The 26,610-nt window shown below is 40.4% G+C and overlaps 1 protein-coding gene across 1 annotated transcript in view; it reads right to left on the minus strand.

Moving 5' to 3' along the window:
* The window catches only part of CDS1 (CDP-diacylglycerol synthase 1), a 61,519-nt gene that overhangs the window by 31,157 nt on the left and 3,752 nt on the right, over positions 1-26,610 (minus strand). Inside the window, exons 2-4 of the mRNA XM_008538424.2 lie at positions 13,229-13,356; positions 7,839-7,935; positions 1,243-1,340 (exon numbers count right to left, since the gene is read on the minus strand). Coding sequence (XP_008536646.1) covers positions 1,243-1,340; positions 7,839-7,935; positions 13,229-13,356 — 323 coding nt within the window. The remainder of the gene's footprint in view (positions 1-1,242; positions 1,341-7,838; positions 7,936-13,228; positions 13,357-26,610) is intronic.

Genomic DNA, 26,610 nt, shown 5'->3' on the forward strand with positions numbered 1-26,610 from the left:
GTGCTTGAAACTTTAACTACTCAGCCATGGGGCCAGGCCCACACATAAGACTCTAGCCCCTCTGGCTGTTACTAATCAAACAGCCATATTCAAAGGCACAGCCAGTGAGGGTAATTATGAACTATTATGTTAGCATGTTTCCCGGTCAAGGTCTTGATAACTAAGAATTATACCTGAAAAGTTTTTAAAATATACAAAATTTTATATACTAAAATCATTTGGTGATTTATTTATTTATTTATTTTGCTGAGGAAGATTGGCCCTGAGCTAACATCTGTGCCAATCTTCCTCTATGTTGTATGTGGGACACCACCACAGCATGGTTAGTGAGTGGAGGAGGTCAGCACCTGGGATCGGAACCCACAACCCCCAGGCTGCCGAAGCAGAGTGCACAAACTTAGCCACTACGCCACCGGGCTGGCCCCCATTTTTTTTTCTTACTAATATTACACACATTTGTGCATATACAGTTTTTCAATGGCTAGTAACTGCTGGTGCTGTTTACAAGGATGCCTTGTACACTGCCCCCTCCATCAGAGTCGTCCTCTTCCCTCTGACTACCCTGCAGGTTGCATGTCACGGGGCCCAGAGCCTGGAAAGGAGACCAAACCAGAAGCAGCAAAGGGTCATCTCTCCTCTCACTGCCCCACCCCCCAGGGCCTATGGGGGCTACGAGAGGGTGGGCCAGCTTCCAGGGAGGGAGGGAGGAGGGAGACAGTCCGTTTGGGTTTTCCCCTCCTGAACAAACCACTGATCACTCAAAAAAAAAACAAAACAAACTATTTTCATACCTCATCTTTCAATCTTTGTGGAGATAATTTAATTTTGTGTGTGGTCTCATGCCAACTGAGGGGAAATAAAGCATAAGATTACACATATTTGTAACATTTTACAAAATAAAACTTTTTGTTAAAGTTGTAACTTATAGTTACAATGCGTCCAAGGTAATGTTGAGGTTTTTTTTAAAGAGGACAGAATGGTATATATATTCAATATAAATTAAATGTCTTTACAAAGAGTGAAAGATTGGATGTAAAAATAGTTGTGTTGGAATGGGAGAGTTAAGAGTGTTTTTCTTTACAAAATTCAATTGCATTCTTTTATTTCTCTCTCTCTCCAAAATCAATCTATAAATCTATCTATAAGGCCAACCGTGTGGGTACTGACTGATGAGGATGCTTCCTTTATAAATTTTAGGAAAGAATCCAATTTTCCCATCTAATATGGTTTTAAGTTACTCACCAGCTTAGCGTTCTAAACCATGGCAGGTCATAAGAACGATAGACTCTGTAGCCTATGGTGATAATTTCATGGAAGCACTTCACTTGGATGCCCAAAACCTGAAACCAAGAGAAAACAGTAACATACATTTCTCAACGTTCACTTTGTGCTTAATCATTTAATAAGGAGCTTGTTGTTGAATGTATTTTAAAAATCTTTAGCCTACTCGTTTTTACTTATTCTAAATGTCAGTAGCAAACATTCAATATTTGACATCTCTAAAATCAAGTGATGTCCCAAAGGGACAAGCAAAACAATGTTTTCTCCAAAAAGTTTGAGAGCTCCTTCTCGGGGTAGGAGGTAGCACTCTAGTTTAAGGTTTAAAGATAAAATCCTTTTGTCCATTTTGTTTCTTCAGTTACCCTAGGAAAATGATCATATGTGAAAGTTCGCTTGTACATATTTATTTTTAACCACACATCCTGATATACGTGCCAAGGATAAGCACAGTGTCGGGACAATGGCTAAAACATCTTTAGCCAGTCACCTAAGGGGCTGTGCCAACTCTCCCACAGTCAGCTCCACATGACCCGAGCAATGCCAGCGGGGCTGCTTTGGCAACTTATCCACAGCTACTCTAACCAGTCAACTGAGTCCATGCAGTTCTGTTTGAACAGTGTCCTATATACATGCCTAGGACACGGGTTTGTATTTATAAATCCCTTTTTGATGGTCTATTTAGCAGTCCTTCCAACTGCTGCACCCACCAATCTGCGTACAGGTAACTCCTGACATGCAGCATCATAGCCAGTGCTTGGCTTAAGTCAATTCCAAGACTCAAAGAGCAAATGGCAAGTTGAACACGTTACCATGAACTAAGAGATTAAAATCTTTGTGAAGATAGCAGACTAACTTTTTCAGCCTCTAGAGAATATACCCAAGGGCTTGTTTTTGTATAGCCCTGGAACAAAAAGTAGATTTTATAAATATTTGTTTCCTTTTTTTGAGGAAGAGTAGCCCTGAGCTAACATCTGCTGCCAATCCTCCTCTTTTTTTGCTGAGGAAGACTGGCCTTGAGCTAACACCTGTGCCCATCTTCCTCTACTTTATATGTGGGACACCTACCACAGCATGGCTTGCCAAGCAGTGCCATGTTCACACCCGGGATCCGAACTGGCAAACCCCGGGCTGCCAAGGCGGAACGTGTACATTTAAACGCTGCGCCACCGGGACAAACCCCTGCCTAAAATATTATCTGGTCCTTTACAGAAAAAGCCGACCAAACTCTGCCCAAGGATATACTTTGGGATTTCTTTTTAAGATCTCCACAAATTAGCTTTTCCAAACCTACTGCTCAGGATATTCTTGAGCTATTTTTCCCCGCTATACCTATTACATGTCCAATCACACGCTTAAAATGTAATTGAGTCTCCTCAGTCACATGATAAGAAAGCATTATGCCAAACTACTATAATTAGTTCTTTTAAGAAAAGGTCATAAATGTGTTAAATATAAAGACAAGAGAAAATTTAAATATTGTCCTTCAAATAACCTTTGTATATAATATCAAGTCATTTTTTAACAAAAATAATCACAGAACGGCGGCACTGCTAGATGTTAAGATAACATGGCAAAGCCATGCTATTTATAGAACCAAGGGCTTTTAAAATATCAAAGGCACTGATGCAATTTCTATGAACACATTTGCTTGAGAACAACCATGAGCACTATATATGGTATTTTACTGACGGGAAAAAGAAAAGTATTTTTAACAGCACACACATATATTTATATGATTGTCAATTATAGCTTGCAATTAGAATTAATACAGAACTGCTGGGGAAATAGAAAACAGGGGATTCAAAACACTAGCATTAAAATCCTTGAAATGGATGTATATCTTCCAGGGCTGGGTGATTACACAGAAAGTGATACTCCACACCATCAATGCTGGTGGCAATGCACAATGGTGGGACTCTGATGGCCCAGTTAATGTGTTAAGAACCTTAAAAACAACCACCAATATGTAAATGCCTACTTTGCTAGTCACTGAGGACTCAGAGAAATAACACACGGCATCTGTGCTCAGAGAGGCATCACCTGTCAGGGAGAACGCACCAACTACAGTACCACGTGGAAACAGCCACATGGATATAAGCTCAGGCAGACAAAAAACCTGGAGCAGGGGATGGGCGTGGCCGCAGTTTGGGCAAAGGAGGAGGATATACAGAGTCATGCAGGCAGAGGAGGACAAGCATGTTAAGGGAACCCCAAGTAGTTCAAAGTTGCTGGAACACAAAGGTGGGGGTGAGAAGCAGAAAGAGACAAGCCTGGTCACAGAATCACAGGAAACAGCCCAAACGAGTTCATGCTGATCATAAAAGGACATGATCAGATGTGAGTGTTTGGGGTAACAACAGTGGAAAGAATTGACTGGAGCGGCAGCGAGAGTAGAGACAGGAAGGCAGGCAAGATACCACCATCCAGATGAGTGGGGATGAACATCGACCCGGGACAGCAGCAGAGGGGTGGGGTACAAGGAATAAGAAACATCGAGGAGGAACAACTGACTGGATTTGGTGGTTGAGGAAACTGAGGGGTAAGGGAGAGAAGGGAACACAGGATAACACCAGGGATGCTTGGGAAAGTAGACAGATTTATGCAGAATGGCTGGGACAGAAGAGAAGTTCAGATTGGCATATGCTGAGTTTGAACTATGGTATCTATGGGTTATCCAGCGAAAAGCACCTACTTTCACTTTGAGAACGTATTTGAAGAAAATAAACCTACATATGAAAAAAAAATTCTAATATGTTCAGGAATAGTGTTCTTCATAATAAAGAAAAACCAGAACACAACCTGAATGTCTAAAAATAACACGATGGTTTAAATAATAGGATGCACTCCATTCATCGAGTAGATGGGTGCCTTAAAGCTGATGGTTGTAAAGAGTGTGGAGCAACATAAAACATTCGATAAGCTGTTTAGTTTAAAAAGCAGGATGCAAAATTTTAGTCACATTATGATTATAACCGTGGTTTTTAAAACATAAAAGAAAAAAAGGAAGAAAGGAAACATACCAAGAGGCAGAATTACTTGGGTTTTGGTGGTTGATGATAGGGTTAGGAGTGTTTTTTTTTAATTACCTATTTTCCAAAGTAATTTTAATACACTTTTATAACTTTCACAATGGGGAAAAAAGTTAACACATTATTTAAAAGTAAATTACATAATGTGAATTCAAACTTAATTATTAGAGAAGTTTCCAAGAAGGTGGGGGGGGACCTCTAACAATATCTTTTATATGTTTAAATCTGCCTTTAAATCAAAATATACTTTAGCAACTCCATCACTTACAAAGTGTGATTCCAAGCTGTGAATGCTACAATTAAAGTACTATAAATAGAGGTTTGAAGGAAAAAAAGCTTCTTTTATTTTTAAGGATCATGAGTATGAATTTCATCTTAGAATAGTAGCTATTGTTTCCTAGAAGTAAGTTTTTAATAAAATTCTCTTGAATTAGTCATTTTTAAGTGTTCATATTATAAGACAAATACAAGCTAGATACAATGTGTACTTCTCAAAATATAAATGACCTAGTTTTGGATATGAATGCAAACAAGACTTTAAAACACATAAAAGTCATATTGATTAAGTAGCAACAGCACGTGTGTACATGTGTATATCCATCCACATTCCCTTAACGTAAATGTCATAAACATAACATGTATGTATGCATGTGTACATGTAGGCATGCACGTGGGTGCATGCATGTGCAACAAACCTAAATAAGAGTAATAACAGTTCAATGCTACTTTAACTAGATCTTTAACATTATTTTCTTCTCTGATTAAACTCATCAGTCAAAGCAAATAACTTTGTGATAAAATGGTATTTTCCTTTCATAATAGGAAAATAATGAACAAAAAAGCCCAAGTACTTTAGGTATACTTATGATTCTCTTTCAAAAATTCAGAATCCAGGGGCCAGCCCCATGGCCTAGTGGTTAAGTTCAGCACACTCCACTTCAGTTGCCCGAGTTCAGTTCCCAGGTGCGGACTTACACCACTCATGAGCAGGCATGCTATGGTGGTGACCCACATAAAAAACAGAGGACGACTGGCACAGATGTTAGCTTGGGGTGAATCTTCAAGGCAAAAACAAAAAAGGAGGAAGATTGGCAACAGATGTTAGCTCAGGGTGAATCTTCCTTAGCAGAAAAAAACCCCCAAAACTCAGAATCCAAATATGCAAGGATGTCTTTAAAGATGTTCTGAATTTTGACATAAAGAGTAGTTAAAAATTGTCTCTATCCACAAATTCTGGCCCTAGTTACCACACTAGTTTACTTTGGGAAACAATGTAACTTATTCACAGGGAGCCCACCAAATCAGACTGAGTCAGTGTATTCAGGACACTGGTTTTTTGCAATGTCTTAGATCAAAATTATCCTCTAAAGGGGAATAATAATTCAAATGATCCCTATTATTTTCAATGTCTCCTCAATGCTTTATAAATAAACCCCAAACTTCTTCATATAGTTTTGCAAAGGCCCTCCAGAAACTGATTTCTAACTATCTTTCCAGGTTCAAAGGCCCTGTGCTCTAGGACAAGGGCATCACCCTCTTCTCCTGACAAACCTGGTCATTTGGACCTTTGCTCACAGTGCGCCCTCCACCCTGATAAGAGTCTCAAGATCCATTCAAAGGCACCTTCATGTGCAAAGCCATACCGGGCTGTCTGCCCTCACCTGCGCTTCCTCCCCGTCCACTCACCGCACAGCGCTGAAAAGTGCTCTGCACACACTCTCACTCCGTAAATGCCCAAGGTCCAAGGCCAGTGGTGGTCACTGACACTCCCAGCCCTCACTGGGTTCAGTCTCAGAAGACTGGGAGCTGGGGCCCTTCCCTCAGGTCACACCTGCACAACGCTCACACCTGCATATCTGGCTTTCAGACTCGGCATCTCCTGTCCTCACATTGTCGGTGCCAACCATTACCATTTTTCCTTTGTAAGAAAAAGCTTTAAGATGTCAGCAAATTAACAGGACAGAAAAAGTAATTTCTTATTCATTTCTATTACCTTGATATCCCCAAGGAAGTACAAAATTAATGAGGACAAAAAGAAAAGCAAAAGGGCCTTATGGTGCTTAGAAGAGGGGCTTTAAGTGGTTTCAGGAGTTGATGGAATTTTTCATCTGACTGTGTCTAATTTCACTTCAGAACTTATTCTTTTACAGGATAAAAGGAAAACCATATCATGTTGCCCACAGCTTATCACTATGAATAGGACTGAGCACGGAGCGGGTGGGAGAAAGCAGGTGACAGAGTTAAACGCACTTCTACCTGGGTGAGAACACAAGGAGAGGTCGACCTAACTGAGGGGGGTGGGGAAAAGGAAATAAGAACAGAGAGGGACAGCGTGCACATCCTGGAGAGCAGGCTCCCCGGGCGCAATGCCAGACCACGCCCAGCCCCCAGTGCCTGAGAATTCACTGAACAAATGCATTTCTCCTTCTCACTTCCACCACTCAGGGCTTCAAACGTTCAAGCTTTCTAGATATCAAGGCTTTTGTACGTGGGAATCCTCTGCTGTGACACTCCTGCCCCCAGGTCCCCCTTCAGCTCGCTGATCCCTCCTCACTTGTGCACACAGTGGGCACAACGCTCCTGAAAACTCTCCCGGCTCCCCTCTGCTCTCACAGCATCCTATTCTTTTCTCCAAATGCTTATTGCAGTTTGTGATTATATATCCGAGTGCTTCTTTCAAGTGTGGATAGTAAGCTCCACGAAGGCAGAGGTAGAAGCATTTTTCTCAGTACCACCGTATCATACCCCAGAACTAGGGCAATGCCTGGCTCCTGGCAGGCATCCTGAAAGCATCTGCTAAACGAATAATTAAAAGCTGGAAATACTTGTCTGGCTTCATGACTTATTGGGCTTCCCGTACACAACAAACTCCCAAACTCCCAGGATGGCTTCTGCTTACCTCTCTGGTCTCATCCGCAGACACCCTCCACACGGACAATTTGCAAATCCCCCGACGGACCAGACTCTCTCATTACCACCATGCCTCGCCCATGGTGTCCCCACCTTGGAATGCCTTCCCCTGTCCAGTCTCTTCTTTAGGACTCGGCTTTGGCGTCACCTCTCTGGAAGTCTTCCTTCATCTCTGTCTCAGGCTGGATTAGGTACTTTTTTTACTGTGCTCTCCCAACAAGTTCTATTACATGACCTACTCCACTTATTTACTACACTATTTATTCATATGGTTACTTCTGTGTCTCTGCCACTAGACTGAATTCCTTGAGTCAGGGATCTAGCTGACAGTTATCTACACTGAAGCTGTGTGTGTGTTTCGGTAGCATCTAATGCTTGGCAGACATGTATCTATTATGTATACTTGGTCTCTGCTGAATGAACACAGTGAATGGCCATTTTGCAAATGGAAAAGATTAGTCCAGGTCACTGCATGAACGAGAAGATGCTCAGAGGAAGTAAATTTCCTGTTACCAAGTCTTGAATTACCTTCTCTTTTATGACATGCTTAAATTAGCCCAATCACATCAATGCTGAAAAACAAAGCACAAGATACTTAGGAAAATGTAAAACACTTACAAGAAGCATCAGCATAAAGGATCCCATATAGATGATCAGGAAAAACAATGAAATCATAGTCAGAGTGAGAATTCCACGAATCCACCAGTTTTTCCACCTACAAAGAAAACGTTTGTAAAGTTAGCATTTAATGTTTTCTTTTGTTTTTTTGTGTGGTTTCAGTACTGAGCTGTCAGACTTCCAGATTTTCCCTAACTATACTCTAAGAATCCCGTACTTCGCCTCATTTAATAACACCACCACCAAAAACCAACGAACCAAACAGCATTCCTTTGCTCACTGAGAGGTAAAGTAAATGTAAAAATGTTAGCCAGAGAAAGAAACTAATTTGTGTTCAACATGAATAAGGATGAATTGTGGGGCCAGGAAGTCAGGTGGTCGGTGTGCATGTGTGCACATCCCTCCAGGAGTCTTTGGGAGGGAAGGAGGAGCCAGGGGCACAAATCCTCTAAAACGATGATGACCAGTCCTTTAGGGTGGTGGACAAAAACAGTAATGATTTTAATGGGGTATAAACAGAGAGCATGGCCTTGCAATGAGAAAAAGAAAGGAGAATACAAAACTGAAAGTGAGAGCACAGTGAAATGAAGAAGGCACGAGGAGGTCGGTCTCAGAGGGCAAGGCCAGAGTGAAGGTCACTTCCTTCTATTGCTCAAAGTGCGCTGTCTGCTTTCCTTGATTAGGGACAAGGCCTTCGGTAGGCAAGTTTTTCTTATCCTCGGTCCTTGGCTCAGTCCTTAGAAGAGCTACGCTGGCTGGTTCCTGGGAGGCCGAGAGTTGATCTCCCTCAACCCTCTGGCTGTAAGTAAGGGCCTGGGGTGCCCAACTGCCCCCGCCCCTCGCAGGAGCCTGGCCCCTCATCTCCAGTGCACCTTACAAATATTATCACTCTTGATGTGGCCATGTCATGAAAAACGTCAGCAGCCACTATATGAAACACCCAAAATGATTCTAATAACATCTATATATGGATAATGATTTCTGAATCTAAAATTGCTGCCCTCTGCTTTTATTCATTCTACACTCATTTTACATTATTACCCACAGTAAAGTTTTTTCTTTAAGACTTTTCTGACTTCTATTAATTCAAATGACAGCATTTAAATTACCTTACAAGTGATTTGGATTCAACTTAAAGTATGGGAACACACATGCACTGTTTTCTAAGCACAGGCCTTCATTCTCCTGCCTGTAACAGGAAAATTAGCTGATTTCATCTATTTATCAAATACTGATTACATTCCCTGCTTTCATTCATACATCCCTGCATTCATCCTATATAGTCCAGATACTGCTAATAAACTAATCTTTCTCAAATATCCCTTTTATCATCTCATTTCCACACTCAACATCTAAAATGCCAACAACAGTAAGTCCAAACTCTTTTCTGTAGCTTCAGAGGATTTTTCAGGAGGTGATCAAATTGTACTCATCCGACTTCATTTCCCTCTACTATTTAACAAACTATGTAGACTCATAAATTTTTCATGAGACTGAGTTTGGGGATTGAACTGAAATGAATATAGAGTCAAAAATGCTACAGCTGAAAGGTTGCCTTTAGTTTTATAACTATAACTTTTTATGGATTCATGAGTGGATTAGGAAACCGGGCTAGGCCACAGAGTGAGCCAGAGGTAAGTAAAGGACCATAAACCAGTCTCCAGATGATAACCCTGCGCCGTATGTGAGAAACCCAGAAGCGTATTTAGCCCTCCTTTATAACTGGTCCTCAGACTCGGAATTATCAAGAACCGCTTCCAGAGAAGGGGACACTACGTAAGTATCAGGAATCAGTCCCTCAGAGTGTGTGGCCAAGGTCCATGTACCTCTAATGTTAGATGCCTGGCTTTGAACTTCAGAGAATGGTAGCTGCTAAGAACCAGAGATTTTAAACAGGAAACGCAGTCTCTTCATATCATCCAAAGATTTCATGGTAACTGAAAACCTGGGCTCGGAGGAACATATTTTACCAAGTTGCCTTTCATTATACAGGTATTTCCTCTCCCAGAAAAATTCCCCACCCCCAACAAGATTAAAGACTTGATTCCCTTATTTTTAATTCAAATAACTCCCCAAAGCTCCCAAGAATACGAATACAAAGTCGAGCACATAAAAGCACATACTTAAACATAACATTTAATCATGGAAACAGTAACCGAAAGTCTTCCTGCAAAAGCGAAGCGCTGAATTCAAAACAGACCATGATATGTGAAAAAGAATCACTGTCACTAAAAACCAGAGGACAGTCTGGTTCTGAATTCAAAATTCTTGATTTCCTTTACCAGGCTACCATGGCCACATCACAGAAAGCCTTCGTTGTGAGTCCAAGTCATCACTCCACAGATTATTCTGGAAAAAAGAACTTGGAATCAGTAGAGGAGAATTTCATTCAAGTCTCAGGTCCCAAGGACCTAGATGAGCTGGAAGTGAGACTTTTTTTTTAAGGTATATAATTAAGCAGTGTCCTTAAAAGTGATTATCTTAAGTGGTCACACACATTGTTCAAATCACTTACGAGATGTACAACGTCTTACTACAACTATTAAATGGTTTTTGTTTCAAAGTCACGACAAGATTTTTAAAAGACTATTTTCCTAGTGGTACAAGCATCATGAGTCATCAAGAACCTGGCAAGTTCACCGGAGCCAAGAACTGGGCCACAGGGGCACTCCTCAAGAATAAACAAGAACTTGCTGGGCCATTTGGCAAACAGCAGGAGTTTTGACAAAGTCCATGTACCAGCCTTTGGAGGAAGTGGACAGGCAGTGTGCAGGTTCCCAGAGGGAAGGAAGACGCTATCACAGAGGAAACAGCACAGTAACATGACACCTGCATGTGTCCTCGGTCTCATCCTCAGCACAAGTAACATCTGGGGCCAGGTAATTCTTTGTTGTGAAGAGCTGTTCTGTGTACTGCGGGATGTTCAGCAGCCTTCCCGGCCTCTACCCACAGGATGTTGTGGCAGCCTCTCTCGTGACAACCTAAAATGTCTCCAGATATTATGAAATATCTGCTGGGGAGAAGAGGCAGGATCCAGGGCATTGCCCCCGGGTGAGAACTACCAAGCTAGACTCAGAGCTGAAGAAAAGCTTCACTCAAGGATAGAGCCACACTTAACTGGCTAATGAATATTCACTCCCCGGACCCACGCTCAGGTCTAGAGAGGATCGGGAAAACTTGCCAAGGGGCTGAAGACCATTCAGGCCTCTTCCGATTTCAACAGCTCTTTTTGGCTTTATATATTAAAGCCTTAACAATGAGCATAAATCTTGACCAAGCAATTTCACTTTTAAGATTTTATCCTAAGGAAATAATTATGGATGCTAAATAAAAGTTAGCTACAAAGAAAAATGTTCAATGCAGAGTTGTTTTTAATTGTGAAAATTTAGAAATAAATGAAATGCCCAGCAATGGCTGCTTAGTTGAGTAAATTGAACTACAGCCATACAACGGAATATATCACGCAGCCATTAACAATATTTCAGTATATTTAAGGATGTTGTTCCTAATACCACAGAAGGAAATGAAAATAACAAGGTAGAAAGTACGACGCTATTTTCATGATACACACACACGCACACACTGCACAAGGGAAAAAAAGCTTCCAAGAGTAAACACCACAGTATTTTAAGTATTAATGTCTTGGCAGGAGGATTACAGGGTTTTTATTCCTACAATTCATGTAAATTTCTTCCATAATTAGTATTTTTAATCGTATACATATAAAACTTCTAAATCTTTGCAAGGCAGACTATTTTGGGGATTAGATATAAAGCGGCTAAAATATAGACAACACAGACTTTGAAACATTCATTAATCTTTATAGAGAAGTTTCCTGAAAAGATTGAAACTGGTCATATATTATCTACTGCTCATTTTTTTAAACCAATTCTTTCATAAATAGACCACAATGCCTAGGTTCAGAATGCACTTCTGTCACTTACTAGCTACATGACCCTTGACATATAACAGTTCTGTGCCTCAGTTTCCTCATTTATAAAATAGGTATATAACCATACCTGCGCTACTGAGTTGCCATGGGAATAAATTAGTCCACATGTGTGAAGTGCTTGGAGCAGTGCCTGGCACAGACTGCACGCTCAATAAAGATTAACTGCTATTACTTGCTACTGTTACTTTATACCAGAAAAAAAAAACAAAACAAAACAAACCATCATTAAGGAAAATCTTGTTATGTATAACACACAGGAATCCAGCATCATTCTTATATAACATCTGTATAAAAAAACTTCCGATCTGAGATAGATCTCATGTTAAAGCGAAAGTACATCTGTGAACTAGGTCATGAAAACAACTGGGAACAAGAACTATTAAAATAATCATGCTTTTAATAATAGACACCAAAAATTTGTTCTATTGGTTAAAAAAAAGATGAAAACTGTGCTTTGAACCAATTCTAATATGGTTACTCCTACCAATTAAAAAACAGAAAAACTCATATTACATTTACTAGATATGACTAAAGCAGTGTTTTTCAAAGCAGAGGTTATAACCCCCAGGGAGTAGAATCAATTTGGTAAGTCACATCCAGCACTTCTTGTTCAGTAACATAAAACAGTATCAAACAGAAAAGAAATGAGAGGTCATCAAAAACAGTAACAGCAAGAATTCTTAAACATTTCTGTGTGTCTTGGGATGTGGTATAAAATTTATCTCTTACTGTGTGTCACAGTCAAAAAGAAGGTAGGAAAAACACTGCTCTATACCAATATTTAAGATTTTACATATTAATCTGGATAAAACTTTACATTTATTTTGCTTAATATATTTTATGTATATTTTATAATTTTATATAAATTTTATAATTTTATAATTCATATTACTAAAGCATACAATGGAGGACAAGATAAAATTAGCTGAAATTTGGTGGTGATTAAATACTTAAAAATACAGCACAAGTATAAAATGGTAAACGGTTGTGGAATTTGGGACAATAATTTTAAACTTGGTTAAAAGAAAAAAACGACTTATTTCTGTCTGGCATTTGAAAAACAGGGAACAGAGAACACGGCATTTTCTTTATCAGATGCTCCAATACTACAAAAGACAACCTGAGGGAGTAAATGATCACTGGCTTCAGGAATCTGACAGAGTGCAGCAAAAATCCCAGCTCCGCATCCTACTAGCTCTGGAACCACCAGTTAGCCTCTCAGACTTGGTTTTCTCATATTTCACAAGATTTTGACGATGAAATGAAAGGATGAACATCAAGCACTTAGTGCCATGCCTCACCTATGGCAGAAGAATATAACAAACCCTCTCTCTCATATAGCTCCGAAACTTAGAAAAAGAGAAATTTGTTACAGGGACCAGGATGAGCTCACAGCTTCCGTTGTGCCCCCATTATATTCACCTTCATCCAATCCTACCTTGAAGATAAACCAGACAGAGCTTTCTTGAGGATCTCAGGGGTTCTATCTGAGGATGGGGGAATTTCTGGAATATCAGAATCTGTTCTGGAATCCAAATCTCCATATCTGTCATCAATATCTGTTTCCTAAAATTAAAGAAAAACAAAAATCACTTTGCAAAAGAAAAAAAAACCATGCTTCACAATGCATTGATTTACGCCTCAGTGTGTTAAATCTCAGTTACACGACTTGAAACAAAGAAACAACTACTAACTTATCTTGAACATCCGAGCACTGCTGTGTTTCCTTGTTAGGAAAGTGATTATCTGTGTGAAAATCTATCAATATAAAGGCTTAATTTTTTCTAAAAAGACACAAAAAGAAACTCTTATATTATCTAAATCAGAAATTTACCACAAGTAACAAATGTTTATTGTTTTGCTACTTAACTGAGAGAGCATGGTGTTAATTCCATGTAGATTCTGATCAGCAGTCCACAGTCCATTTTTTTATTTGATTACAAAACATTAACAACAGTAATATCTTACACTGGCAAAACATTTTATATAATTTTTAAGCATTGTAACTCCCATCATTTTTATTAGATTCTCAAGAGACAATCCCAATGAAACAGGTCAAACAGGCATTATGATCTCTGTTTTACTGATGGGTAAACTATGATTAAAACCTTTTGCTTTGATGGTGAGATTTTTAAAATAAAGTTATTTAAAACTCAAGCCGACTTCTCAGAAGCATGTACAGCAGTGTGCATGTATGTGGGGCCTTCAGACAAAGGCGGTCACTGTAGAATTTCCAGGGATAGAGTGGCCAAGAGATTTTAAGAACAGAGCCGCCTGATGCTCGGTTTTGAAGTTATTCGTTCTGCTGAAAAGTTAATGGTCGCCACTCCTGCATCCTCCCCTCTCCCACAGCAACCTTCGGTGAAGAGGGCTACACATACAAATGCTTCGGGAGAGTGGTCTACAGAGGAGGAAACTGGGGCAAAGGGGTTCTGTTGGGGTGGAGGGAAGAGAATACTCAGAGGCAAGTACAAGCAGATGGGGCACTGAGCAGAACAGGGGGCCACAAGTGATCCCAGGAATGAAAGCACCTGGGAATTCGGAATGTTCAGGAATCTCAGACCAAACTCAGCACTTATTAGTTTCAAAGTTTTGGCAAATTTCATTACCCCTTTTAACTGTTTCTTCATCCATAAAATGGAAGCATTTAATATAAAGACAAGGACTTCATAAAGTCAAAGAAGTAGGAAACTATTATTACAACTGAATCATCTTCCAATTCTTCATTAAATGGCTTACCAAATGAAATTTTATCCTTGGGGGAGTATTTTCAGATTTCACAAAGCAATAATAAATGTTTGTTTATTAACTATAACTTTCTTATTAAACAATTATAGAATTAAATGTGTCATACCAAAAATGACAAATGAAACAGACATGTCGAATTCCCACTGTGACACTGAGAGTCAGCTGGCCCCAAAGCAGCTTAAACAGAGACAGATGTTGACTAATAAACCGGTATACAGAAAACGAAATGTCAGAGAACCTGCTGTAAGTCTGACAGGCCAGCAGGCCTTTCACATCTGGAACAATGGAACACATCACTTTTTTTCCTTTTGTCTGCTATTCTTTTTCACCTTCAATAACCCAGAGTGTTGAGGAGGTGGCGTGAGTGGTAGCGGAGACGGTAACTAATGGAAGTGGCTCCATAATGCAACGTCGCCACGTTGCAGAAAGAGCACTAGACTAGGACTCTGGAGTTACTGGGACTAATTCCACCTCCACTCTACCTAGCAGTGTGACAAAGGGCAAATCACTTAACCCTGAAGAAACTCAGGCTTCAGTTTCCTCATTTATAACATAAAAACCATTGGAGGAGAATTCAAATTGTGCTCCTCAAGACCCTAAGGCTTTCAGCAAGCCACTCTGAAGTCCACTGGGCAATAATGGTGACATGCCATAACCCTCCCCCTTGTCCCCTCAACAAAGCTGTATTGCTTTATTCTTATTATTTACTCTTCTGATTTATATTTTATATACCTTAGAGAAACACAAAACTAAAAACTTAAGATTTAACTAGGCTTCTTCAATTTCATTCGAATAACTAAATAATAAAGGATAATTTCTAAATAGTAGCATTTTATAACAATGTTACTCAACTACTGGAATTAGTAGCAGAGATTCTTGCTTTCCTCTATTTTTTGCATGGATCCTCTGTTACAAAGATGTCAGACTTGACAAGGAAAACAAGAGTGTAACTGAAGACCTGGGGAAAGAAGGAAGTAGTACTTTCACGATCAACTAGAGTTGCGAGGCATTGTGCATGTGGAATGAAGGTATTTAAAATGTTTAAGAAAACCAAATCAGGAGCTTCTTCTCAAGCCCATAATCGAAAGACAGTGATACTCCACTTATGCACCCTCACAGCTTCCCTTCCATCTCTCTATACATTGATGACTCCCCATAACCCCTCGGCTCTAGCTCCCAGCATGCCATCTCTGGATGGGTTTTCCACCAGCACCACCTGAAACTGAACAGAAGCAAACTGTTCTCTTTTCCACATCATACTTGCTGCTTTTTCTGTATTTCCTACTCAGGTGAGGACATCACCACCAAAACAGTTAAGCAGTTACTCAGTTCAGAGACCTGGCTTAACATCTGCATCTCTCTCATTTAACCAAAACACATTCAGTTAGTTAGCAACTAGCCTGTGTGCCATTCCTCTTCCTCCATCTCCATCCTCACCCACTGCTACCACCCCCTTGCTGAGCAACGTCCTCTCTCACGTACCTCATCCCCGGTCCCCCTCCCGTCCTGCCCTCTCTAACCCACTTTCCACGTTGCAGCCAAAAGAATATTTCTAAACTGTAAATCTGATCTTAACACTCTCCAGCCTAAAACCAGCACGATAAGTCAAACTCCTTAGCATTGATTTTTTCATTTTTCACGATGAGATCCTGCTCTTCCCAGGCCTCTCTGATGACTCCAGTTTTCACACAGTGCCATTCTCTCTCTTGCATGTGGATGTTTGTTCTATGTGCAAAGTACAAACTGTGCACTGTCTCTCTTGCCCCCGTCCCCGGTTCTAATCCTCCCTTCCCCATTCCTCAAGACCAGCTACTGCCCACTCATCTCTGACTTTGGCTTCAAGGTCACCTCCTTTAAATATCTTCCCTGATCCCCAGCTCCAGGTTAGCCGCTCTTCAACTGCGTTTCCACAACTCCCCTGATTTTACCTATTAGTCTATATTAAAATAATCTGTTTGCTTGTCTGTATTTTCCAGTAGTCCACAAGCTTTGTGAGGAGAGGAAATACAGTCCACTGGCCTCACTCTTGAATCCAGAGGCTGGAAGAGGACCTTGGACAGTGGCTGGCATTTATTAGGCACAGATAAAATATGTGTTGAATGAATCGAGTCTGTCAATTCAGGCTAACATTTAAGATTAAAATAAGAAGTTCTCGTCTGTTCTTGCTAGCTGCGTAGTCTTGGCCAAGTCACCATGCCTGTGACCTCAGCTGCACTTACAAAAGATGAGGGCCTCTGACTATGAAGGACTACCCCTTTTCAAATATAGAATTATAAGGAAATATGCCTGGTAAATGATGGCCGAAAGTTGAAGAAATAAGCTTCTTTATTACCCTGTAAATCCAATTCCTACAGTGAAAGTGCACTTAGAAAATAAGAGCAAAAGCAATTTACAAATATTGATATATTTACTCCTCACCTTACCATAGAGATAGGTAAATAATCACCTCCATTTGGTAGGTGAAAAAGTTTAGGATCAGAAAGATTAAGTAAAGTGCCCAAGTTTACACAGCTCTAAGCAAAGTAGCTGGGAACTGAAACCAGACAGAAGGAAAACCGAAAGGACAATTCTCTCTCAAATTGATCTACAGATTCAATGCAATCCTAACAACATTTCAACAGGCTTGTTTTGTAGAAACATACAGGCTGACTCTAAAATTTATATGAAAATGCAAAGAACTCAGAAAAGCCAAAATAACTTGAAAAAAGAACAAAGTTGAAGGACTTAACACTACCCATTTTCAAGACTTATTACAAAGCTGCAATCAGACTGTGGTGTTGGCATACGAGAAAAATGATCACTGAAACAGAATAGAGTCCAGAAATAAACCCGCACACACACGGTCAAACGATTTTCAACAAAGTGGAACAGGTAATTCAATAGATGACGCTGGAACAATTAGATATCGATATGCAAAAAACAAAAAAAAAAAGGAAAAGAAAGAACTTTGATCCATATCCCACACCATTTATAAAAATTAATTGAAAATAGATCGTAGACATTTAGAGAAAACTACAGTCATGCGTCACTTAACGACAGGGACATGCTCTGAGAAAGGTGTTATTAGGTGATTTTGTCACTGTGCGAACATCACAGAGTGTACTCACACAAACCTAGATGGTCTAGCCTACTACACCCCTAGGCTGTATGGTACTAATCTTATGGGGCCACTGTTGTATGTGCGGTCCGTCCTTTACCTAAACATCATTATATGGCGCAACTGTATAGAACTTCCATAAAATCTTTGGGATCTTGGGTTAAGCAAAGATTTCTTAAATATGACAACAAAAGTATGATCCATAAAAGAAAAAAGTGATAAATAGAACTTCATCAAAATTAAAATTTTCTGCTTTTCAAAAGATGCTGTTAAAAGAATGAGAAACGCCATAGATGAGCAAAAGATATTTACAAACCATATATCAAATAAAGGTCTTACACCCAGAATACAAAAAGAATTCTCAAAATTCAATAAGAAAACAATCAATTCAATTAAAATACATGGGTAAAATATCTGAACCGGCATTTCACCAAAGGCAATACACAGATGGCTAAATAAGCATATGAAAAAATGTCCAACATCATTAGTTATTAGGGAAATGCAAATCCAAACCACAATAAGATACTACTACACATCTAATAGCATGGCTAAAATGAAAAACCTGAACAAACCAAGTGTTGAAGAAGATGTTGAGAAACTGGAACTCTCACACACTGCCGGTGGGAATGTAAAATGGTACAACCACTTTGGAAACCGGTTTGGCAGTTTCTTAAAAAGTTAAATATACATTCACCATTCTACTCCTAGGTAACTGTCCAAGAGAAACGAAAGCATATATCCACACAAAGACTGTACACAAATGTTCATGGCAGCTTTATTCATAATAGCTCCAAACTGGAAACAACTCAAATGTCTAAGAGGGAAAAAGACAAATTGGGCTAAATCCATATGATGGAATACTATTCGGCAATAAAAATGGGTGAACTACTGATACATACAACGATATGGATGAATGTCAAAATAACTATGCTGAGTAAGAAGAAGCCAGATAAAATACATACAGTATGTATACGTGTGTATGCATACATGTGTGTACAGTATTACATTTACACAAAATTCTAGAAAATGCAAACTCATCTACAGTGCCTGAAAGCAGATCAGTGGTTATCTATCAGTGAGGGGGGAATTACAAAGGGGCAGGGGCAGGGGCTGGCCCCATGGCCAAGTGGTTGGGTTCGTGTGCTCCACTTCAGTGGCCCGGGGTTCACCAGTTCAGATCCTGGGCATGGACCTAGCACTTCTCATCAGACCATGCTGTGCTGGTGTCCCACACAGCAGAACTAGAAGGATATACAACTATATACTGGGGCTTTGGGAAGAAAGGAAAAAAAAGAGAGGAAGATTAACAACAGATGTAAGCTCAGGGCCAATCTTCAAAACAAAAGGGCAGGGGCAAACTTTTGGTGGTGAAAGATATGCTCATTATCTTGATTGTAGCGATGAATTCATGGGTGTAAACACATGTCAAAACATCAAATTGCGCAGTGTAAGGTCGCGTATTTGGTTAGTGTATGTCATTTATAGCTCACAGTGACTCTGAAGTGCACATAGGAATCAGTGGTCAGGGAAAGGTGACTGAGGTGCTCCCTGACACTGGGGACAGGAACAAGGGCATGGGGCTCCAGTCCATACAAGATGATGCCACCAAAGAAAAGTCTCTAAAGAAGGTAAGCAGCGGTTTAGAATTCAACAAAGGGGGATACATTAAGTCACTCACACTTTCCACTCCTTTTACACCTGGTCCCTAAAAAGTGAGTCAGACAACCAGGGTCAGCTTCTCCACCATGGGTCCCTTCAGGGTCACACTGATCCCTGTGCCTAGTTCAGCACTAAATTTGCAGCCAAGCAAAAGGCAACCCTGCAATGACACAGAGCTCTGGGCCTAAAAGGAGCAGTCCTTTTAAAAATCTTGAAGTTACACAGTTCTTACTTGAAAGAACCTTAGGTTCTATTTCCAATGTCAGCATTTCCTCTCTGTTCCTTCACTGTTCCTATGTAGACACAAATTCCTTCCATTTCTCCCAGGACAAGAAGTGAACTGCCTCTACGTGTGCTGGGAGGGGACTAAGCTGATTTATTTCCTAGTGAGTCAGCAGTATTGTGAACCAAGAGTGGTTTTCGGGGGTGTTCCAGACCTCTGTGACAATGACGAATGGTCAATGGACTGAATAACACAGCATTCTGTGGACAGAAATCCGATTATCTCAGTGATCAGCTCCAGGGTCCTATCCTACACTTATTAATTATAATTGATAAAGCCTCTTCATCTTTTCCAAATTTGAATTGAAAAGAAAAAGACTGTTCCTCCAAATCTTTCTCCACAGCCCTGTCCTATTCTCCGCTGAAGGAGAGAGATAATTGGATGGTCCACAGCACCACCATACTATCCTGATCGGGCACTACACATACAGTGGATCCCAAGGCTGGGATCGGAGAAAACCAAATGTACCTCAGCAGTACACAAAACGCCGTAGTAAGAGGCAAATCTGATGACGCCACTCATCCATTTAAAATCTTCCAGGGCCTTCCCACTGCTCAGATCCGACCTCCTCTCACTCTCCAGCCAGGGCTCTCGGTACACCCACTCTGCCACTTCATGCTCTGTAGGACTGAACTTCCTGCAACCCCCAGAGCAAACACAGTCTTAACCACTCCACATTTTGCTGTCTGTAACATTCTTCCTCCTCAGAGCCTAGCTTTGCTGGCTAGTGTGTCCTTCTCCCAAGGTCTCAGCTTAGATATCTTTTCTAGAAAACCTTTCTTCAGGGAACCTGTCATAAGCAGAATAAGGGCCCCCCAGAGACGTCCATGTCTTAATCAAGGAACCTGTGAATATGTTATGCCACAATGCAGACTTAAAGTAACAGATAGAATTAAGTTTGCTAGTCAGCTGTTCTTGAGATGGGGAGAGTCTCTGCATTATCCAGGTGAGTTTAATATAATCACAAGGGTCCTTAAAAGGGAAAGAGAAGACAGGAGAGTCAGTCAGAGATGTGATGACAGAGGCAGCGGTTACCGTGATGCTGGCGTTGAAGATGCAGGAAGGGGCCTCGAGCCAGGGCATGCAGGCAGCCTCTAGAAGCTAGAAAAGGCAGGGAAAGATTCTCCCCTGGAGCCTCCAGAAGGAAGAGGGCCCTGCCAACACCCTGACTGTAGCCCAGCGAGACCCATTTGAGACTTCTGACCTCCACAACTGTAAGACAGCACGTTTGTGGTGACCGGCTATGGCAGCAATTGGAAACTAAATTCAGAGCCCCTCAGCCCAGCCTGGGCAGCCCCTGCAGGCCCCTCGAGCAGCCTGCCTCTGCCCGTTCACATGGCACATGTTTAGGTTTCCTGTTCACCCACTAAAGTCTCACCCACCATGGCTCCACCTGCAACCAGGAGCTGGAGAGTATGTGCTGAGGGAATGACACTCAGTCATCTGTGTCTCCAAATGGAATCGGGCTGGTTCTTCCAATCTGCAACAATGTTTTTCTTACTCATTTTTGCCAATCCTAAAATGCTATCTACAATATTCAAATCCTATCCAATTTCAAGGCCTGTTTTAAGACTTTCCTAAATTTTTGGCTCATTCTGATCTTTCCCCAGAGACACCCAATTCTATTATACATTAAAATCATACTATGTCTTACAGTTTCATTTATGTAAGTGTTAAATTCCAAAGTAGGAATAAAGACCCCTGAAGGCAAAATCCATGAGATAATATGAAAGAGCTTAGAAAACTGAGTTTTATTCAAATGCAAAATATTACTGTCATCACAAATTTGCATTTTTATCTGAGATCTTATTAGTGCTGGGATCCCCACAGGTACATCACTTTTTCAGGGCTAAGAGAAAAAAATGCTTACAGCTCTTCCACCTTGCCCCCATTTGGAGGAAAAAACAAGCATATAACCAAGAAGGATTAACCCTTCCCTGCATATTTTCTGCAAGGAGTGAACCTTGATTGGATCTCGGTTTGGGGGAGAGGGCAGAGGAAGAGGGGAATCTCCAATAGACACTGTGGCAGCAATTGGGGAAATTCAAATACGGATTGTTAGTAGACAGGAAATTTACTTTTAATGTTTTTGTATATGATAACGGTTTTGCAGGAGAATGTCTTTAAGAGATGTGTAATTTAATATTAAGAGCAACTTATTTTCAAAAGGTTCACCAACAAAATATTTGCATATACAGACATGGGAAGATGAAGCAAATTTGGCAAAATCTTAACAATTGATAAATCTAAGTGCCGGATGTACTGATGATCACTGTACTAGCTTTTTAACTTTCCTATGTTATTAAAAACGTTTATAGTAAAAAGCTCGGAAAAACTTCAAAGCTAACAATAGACTGTTTAGGGGTTACAATTACTTTGTAAACCTATCAAAAGAAAGAAGGAAAGGATGAATATACAATCCAAGCTCTGATTACCCCGGTGCCTAAGGGGTTCTGGTATCATGATCCTTTTGTACTGATTCCATATCTATTAACAGCAATATAAACTATTATAAGTGGCACTACCACATGCAGAATTCCAGGGGGCACCATCTACAGTGCACTCTACACGAATGGCTCCCCACAGAGTTGTTCAAGCCTTAACCTAGAAACAGTTCAAGTACAAAGACAGTAAGTGGGTGGAACAAAAAAACAAAAACAAACCTTGAAAGAGATATGAGTCTAATTTTGCTTTCCAGATCTAGACTTTCGTATTTTAAGGTAAAATATTAAGCCCCAGATGGGCTTAGTAAATATTTGCTGCTCCACAGCACCACTCTGTTTTCAAACAACCTGCTTGGAATAGGAAGTGGCAGTGAGCCCAGTCTTAACTGCCAAGGCGTTTGGTCCCACCTGAGCCAGCCAGATGTGAATGAAGTCCGACTGGCTTCATCGGCCTTAGACAAAGCTCTTAAATAGCTGGCCAAGGGTCCTGGCAAATAAAGAGAATTGCAAGCAGGAAGCAAAAGAGGAACACTACCTTCCCAGCCACCAAGTTTGCAAAAGCAGCTTTAAATTCCCATAGGTATGCGATCCTCATGCTGGACTGGATTCTGGTTTCTCCCTTCCTATGCATTCCAATTTTATATTTAAAAGAAAGATTAAAATCTTGACCATTCTGAGAAAGTCTTAAACATTCAGTGGCATGACATGAAAAATAACTTTGACCTCTCCTGGTGGATAAGAAAATAAGTAAACATGGAGAAAGATAACTAAGCTTGGGATGCCTCAGGGATGAGTATGATGAACCACCAATTGGTCATTGATGAAATTAGTTCCTCTGATTTTCTGGAGTCGCTTCAAAATATGACATCATTCTCATTAAATCGGTTCTAAAACATGTCCCAACTAAATGAATCAACGTGTGAACAGCTATAAAATAAAAACTAATGATTTCTTCCCATAATCAATCATAAAATAAGTAAAGAAACACAAGAAACAGTTTTATTTGATTTAAATCTGGGTGCCTGAAATCAAAGAGTTACAGGTTTTCAGCTAAAAGTTTCTAGCGAAATTCAGGAAGGCCAATTTAGTTTAAAAAATCACAGGGGCTGGCCCTGTGGCCCAGTGGTTAAGTTCACATGCTCTGCCTCAGCAGCCCAGGATTCACTGGTTCGGATCCTGGGCATGGACCTACACACCACTCATCAAGCCATGCTGTGGCAGCATCCCACATAGAAGGACTAGACTGACCTACAACTAGGATATACAAATATGTACTGGGGCTTCAGGGAGGAAAAAAAAGAGGAAGATTGGCAACAGATCTTAGCTTAGGGCCAATCTTCGGCACCAAAAAGCATTCAAAAAAAGAAAAAAAAATCACACAGAGTAGTAACAGTGTCAAAAAGTTCCTAAGTAAATATTTTAATTAATTTTATAAATTTAGGACCACATTCCTAATTTCTCCTTTACATTTTTTGTCAGAAAATTTAGCGTAAACTCCAGGTCTAAATACTGTGTGACCTTGGAAAAGGCATTTAGGTTTTCAAATCTTAGCTTTCTCAGGTATAAACTAAGGCTATTTCCCTTGTCTACACAATTGTTAAGAGATTCAAATTGACATTATGTATAACTGAGTATTTTTACAAACTATAAATTATTTTACACTGATAATCTACTTTATTATCTTTATGCTATGCAGTTAAAGTCCACAATCCAAGATATTAGTATATCCTACAATTAGCTGTCGAGCAACAAACACATCCTGGCCTCACCCCTTTTCTCAAAGGTACAAAGAGTACAAAGAGCCACAAAAAAGGTGACAATCTGAACCTCAAATCTAACAGGCACCCAACCAACATTTATGAATGCACAGAACCAAGCCAAGCCTCAGGAAATATGTCTGTAAATTCTTAAATGATCTATTTTCCTTCTACTGAATCAAAGCAGGTATTTTTTTAAGACATCCCCAAACAGAGAATAAAGGAAAAAAAACACACACACACAAAACCTCTGTATTTCGCTGTGGTATCCGTGAATAAACATGCGAAAGTCTGTTTAACAAACATACATCTACACAAACATAAAGAATAATCATACTATATGTGTACATGTCATAATTTTTTTTTACAAGCTAATTTTCCAGAGGGCTATTTTAAGTTGTCCTTTTCCATAGTACATTAATGACAAACAAAATATTGTTTGCATCAAGAAGTCCACTGCAGTACACACACCCAAAGGGTGATGTAGGTGATGATGGCAAAATTTCTCAAAATATTAAGAAAATAAACGAGTCAAGATCATAAATAGTAAGTAATAATATGGTAAAACCACAACATGTTTTACAAATTCCAAGTAAAATGTAGAACAGAAAGATGTGAGAAAGAAACTACTGCCCGCTCCCCCACATAGCTTACTGCCTGCATTAACATGACTTTAGAACTCAACTGTCTTCGTTAGCATAACTATACTACTCCTGGAGACTCGCTCAGTTCACAGATCACCACTAGAACTTCTGAAAGACATCAGCTCAACAGGAAGCATCAACAAGTTTCCCCGTAAGATTCGTTGCCTCACTTATCCCCTTTGCCTCAAAATCCTTGCCTGGCTATTGCCACCAATCCCAAACTGTCACAGTGTGATCCTTACCCAATCCTAATCAAGTCCCTGCACAGAAAGATCCAGCCTAAAACTAAACCTCCAGTTCTCAACAAAAGCCGACCTTGCCCTTCCCCCTCCAAGACTCTGCCCCAGCTCTCCGGAGGTCGTCTCCTCCCCCACCACAGGAAGCCCTAAACTCAACTTCATCGGTGGGGTGGTGATATCTGGGGAGCCGGCACTCAAAAAATGTTGTTAAATAAAATGAATATGCTGCAAATGACAAAAAAATCATGGAAAATTGCTAAGGAGGTAATACTGACTACAGGTGATCAACAACAGGGAATATCAGCCTAAATGGTATTCCAGAAGTCTACATCTAAATATTAATATTTTATTAATGGCCTAAATTTAGATGAAAAAATATAGAAAATGTTCATTACACCTGCAGGTGACACCAAGACAACCCATAGTGAAGTGTGCCAAAATGAAGAATTTATGGAAACACAAGTTCCAAAATTAAAATTTTACTTTAAAAATATTGGAGTATTTATGAAAGAAACTGCACACATTTCAAATGAGAATGGAAAGAAGTTAACCAATCTCCAACCGATTCACCCTCAACTTCACAAACTAAAATCTGCAACAAAGTAGCAACCCCACTTAGGAGCACACCAGGACCGCGCCTGACAGCACAGTACTCAACGTGTGCTCCCCTTTTCTGGCCACAACTTCCATGTGCACCCCCTTCTCTCCCAGTTCTGGTCCAGTCAGTCAGGTCTTAACTTTGACCGCCAATTGCTCAATCCTTCTCTAGCCACCCAGAGCTTCAATAACTCACTGTGGGCTTCAGCCCACTTTCCAGCCCACCCTAGCCTGTGGTCAGCCACTTCAGTGCTGGCCTCACTGACTCGCTCATTCCTTTGCCATCCTGGCAGTCCCAGACCTAAATCACTCCCAGTGCCTTTCTTAAGTCTCAGCTACTAAATGGGGCATATTCCAACACGTATACTTGTTGAGGAGCAAATAAAGATGTAACAGTGCTCTGTGAACTCTAAATTACTCTATAAGCATCAACTATTATGACTGGTACTGCTACTGAGTTAGGAGCCATGCTAATATAGTACACAACAAATCTGCATTATTTTAGTTCAACTGAATCTTCACTGAGTTTGATAATCCTATTAGCTGATTCTTGGTCATTTCATATCACACTCCCTAAAACGCATTCCAAATGGACTGCAGTCAGAGAGGAGTTCTAGTTCCAGCTCCACCACTTGCTCTAGGTCACTTTGGACACACCCACACTCTAGGGCAAGTTTACTACTTTAAAAAATATATATAGGGATCAGGTTGAATTAAATTGTTCCTAAGATCCCTTGAAGCTCTCTGGTTCTGAGACCCTACTTTGCTGAGAAAATTGAAAGCATCAGTCAAACACTCTGATCTTCTCTCTTCTGCTTTTCAAAATGTTTCTGCATCCACCCTCTATTCCGCCCTTCCTTTCCTTGGACACTCAATCATCTGCATTCTCCACACCACATCTGCATTCCTTTTTCTGAGGCCTGCCCATCTTCATCAGCATCTTCACTCTCACCTTGACTTCTTTCACACAAATTCATATCACATCCCCTTGAAAAAGAAAAATTTCACTTGATCCTCCAGTCCTCTCCAGATGCTACCCTGTATTCCCTTTCACTGCCATTTCCTTACAATAACTACCAATATTTCACCTCTCGCATTCCTCAACCTAAGACCTGGCTTCTATCAGGATCTTTTGGTAAACTCAGCGTTGCAGGCCTCACCCTCATTCCTAAATACTATTGATGACATCCTCTAAGCAGCCCCTTCTCCTTTAGCTCCCCGCACCTCATTATCTTGGTTTCTTCCCTCCATCTCCAATCCCACTCTAAACATGGGCACCTCCCAAGGCTCTGTCTTCCCTTCTCTCCCCTCTCTATCCTAATCAAAAGTCCTCATCTACAACCCTGACTTTT

The sequence above is a fragment of the Equus przewalskii genome, chromosome 3 (assembly GCF_037783145.1).
Source record: "Equus przewalskii isolate Varuska chromosome 3, EquPr2, whole genome shotgun sequence".
Taxonomy (NCBI): domain Eukaryota; kingdom Metazoa; phylum Chordata; class Mammalia; order Perissodactyla; family Equidae; genus Equus; species Equus przewalskii.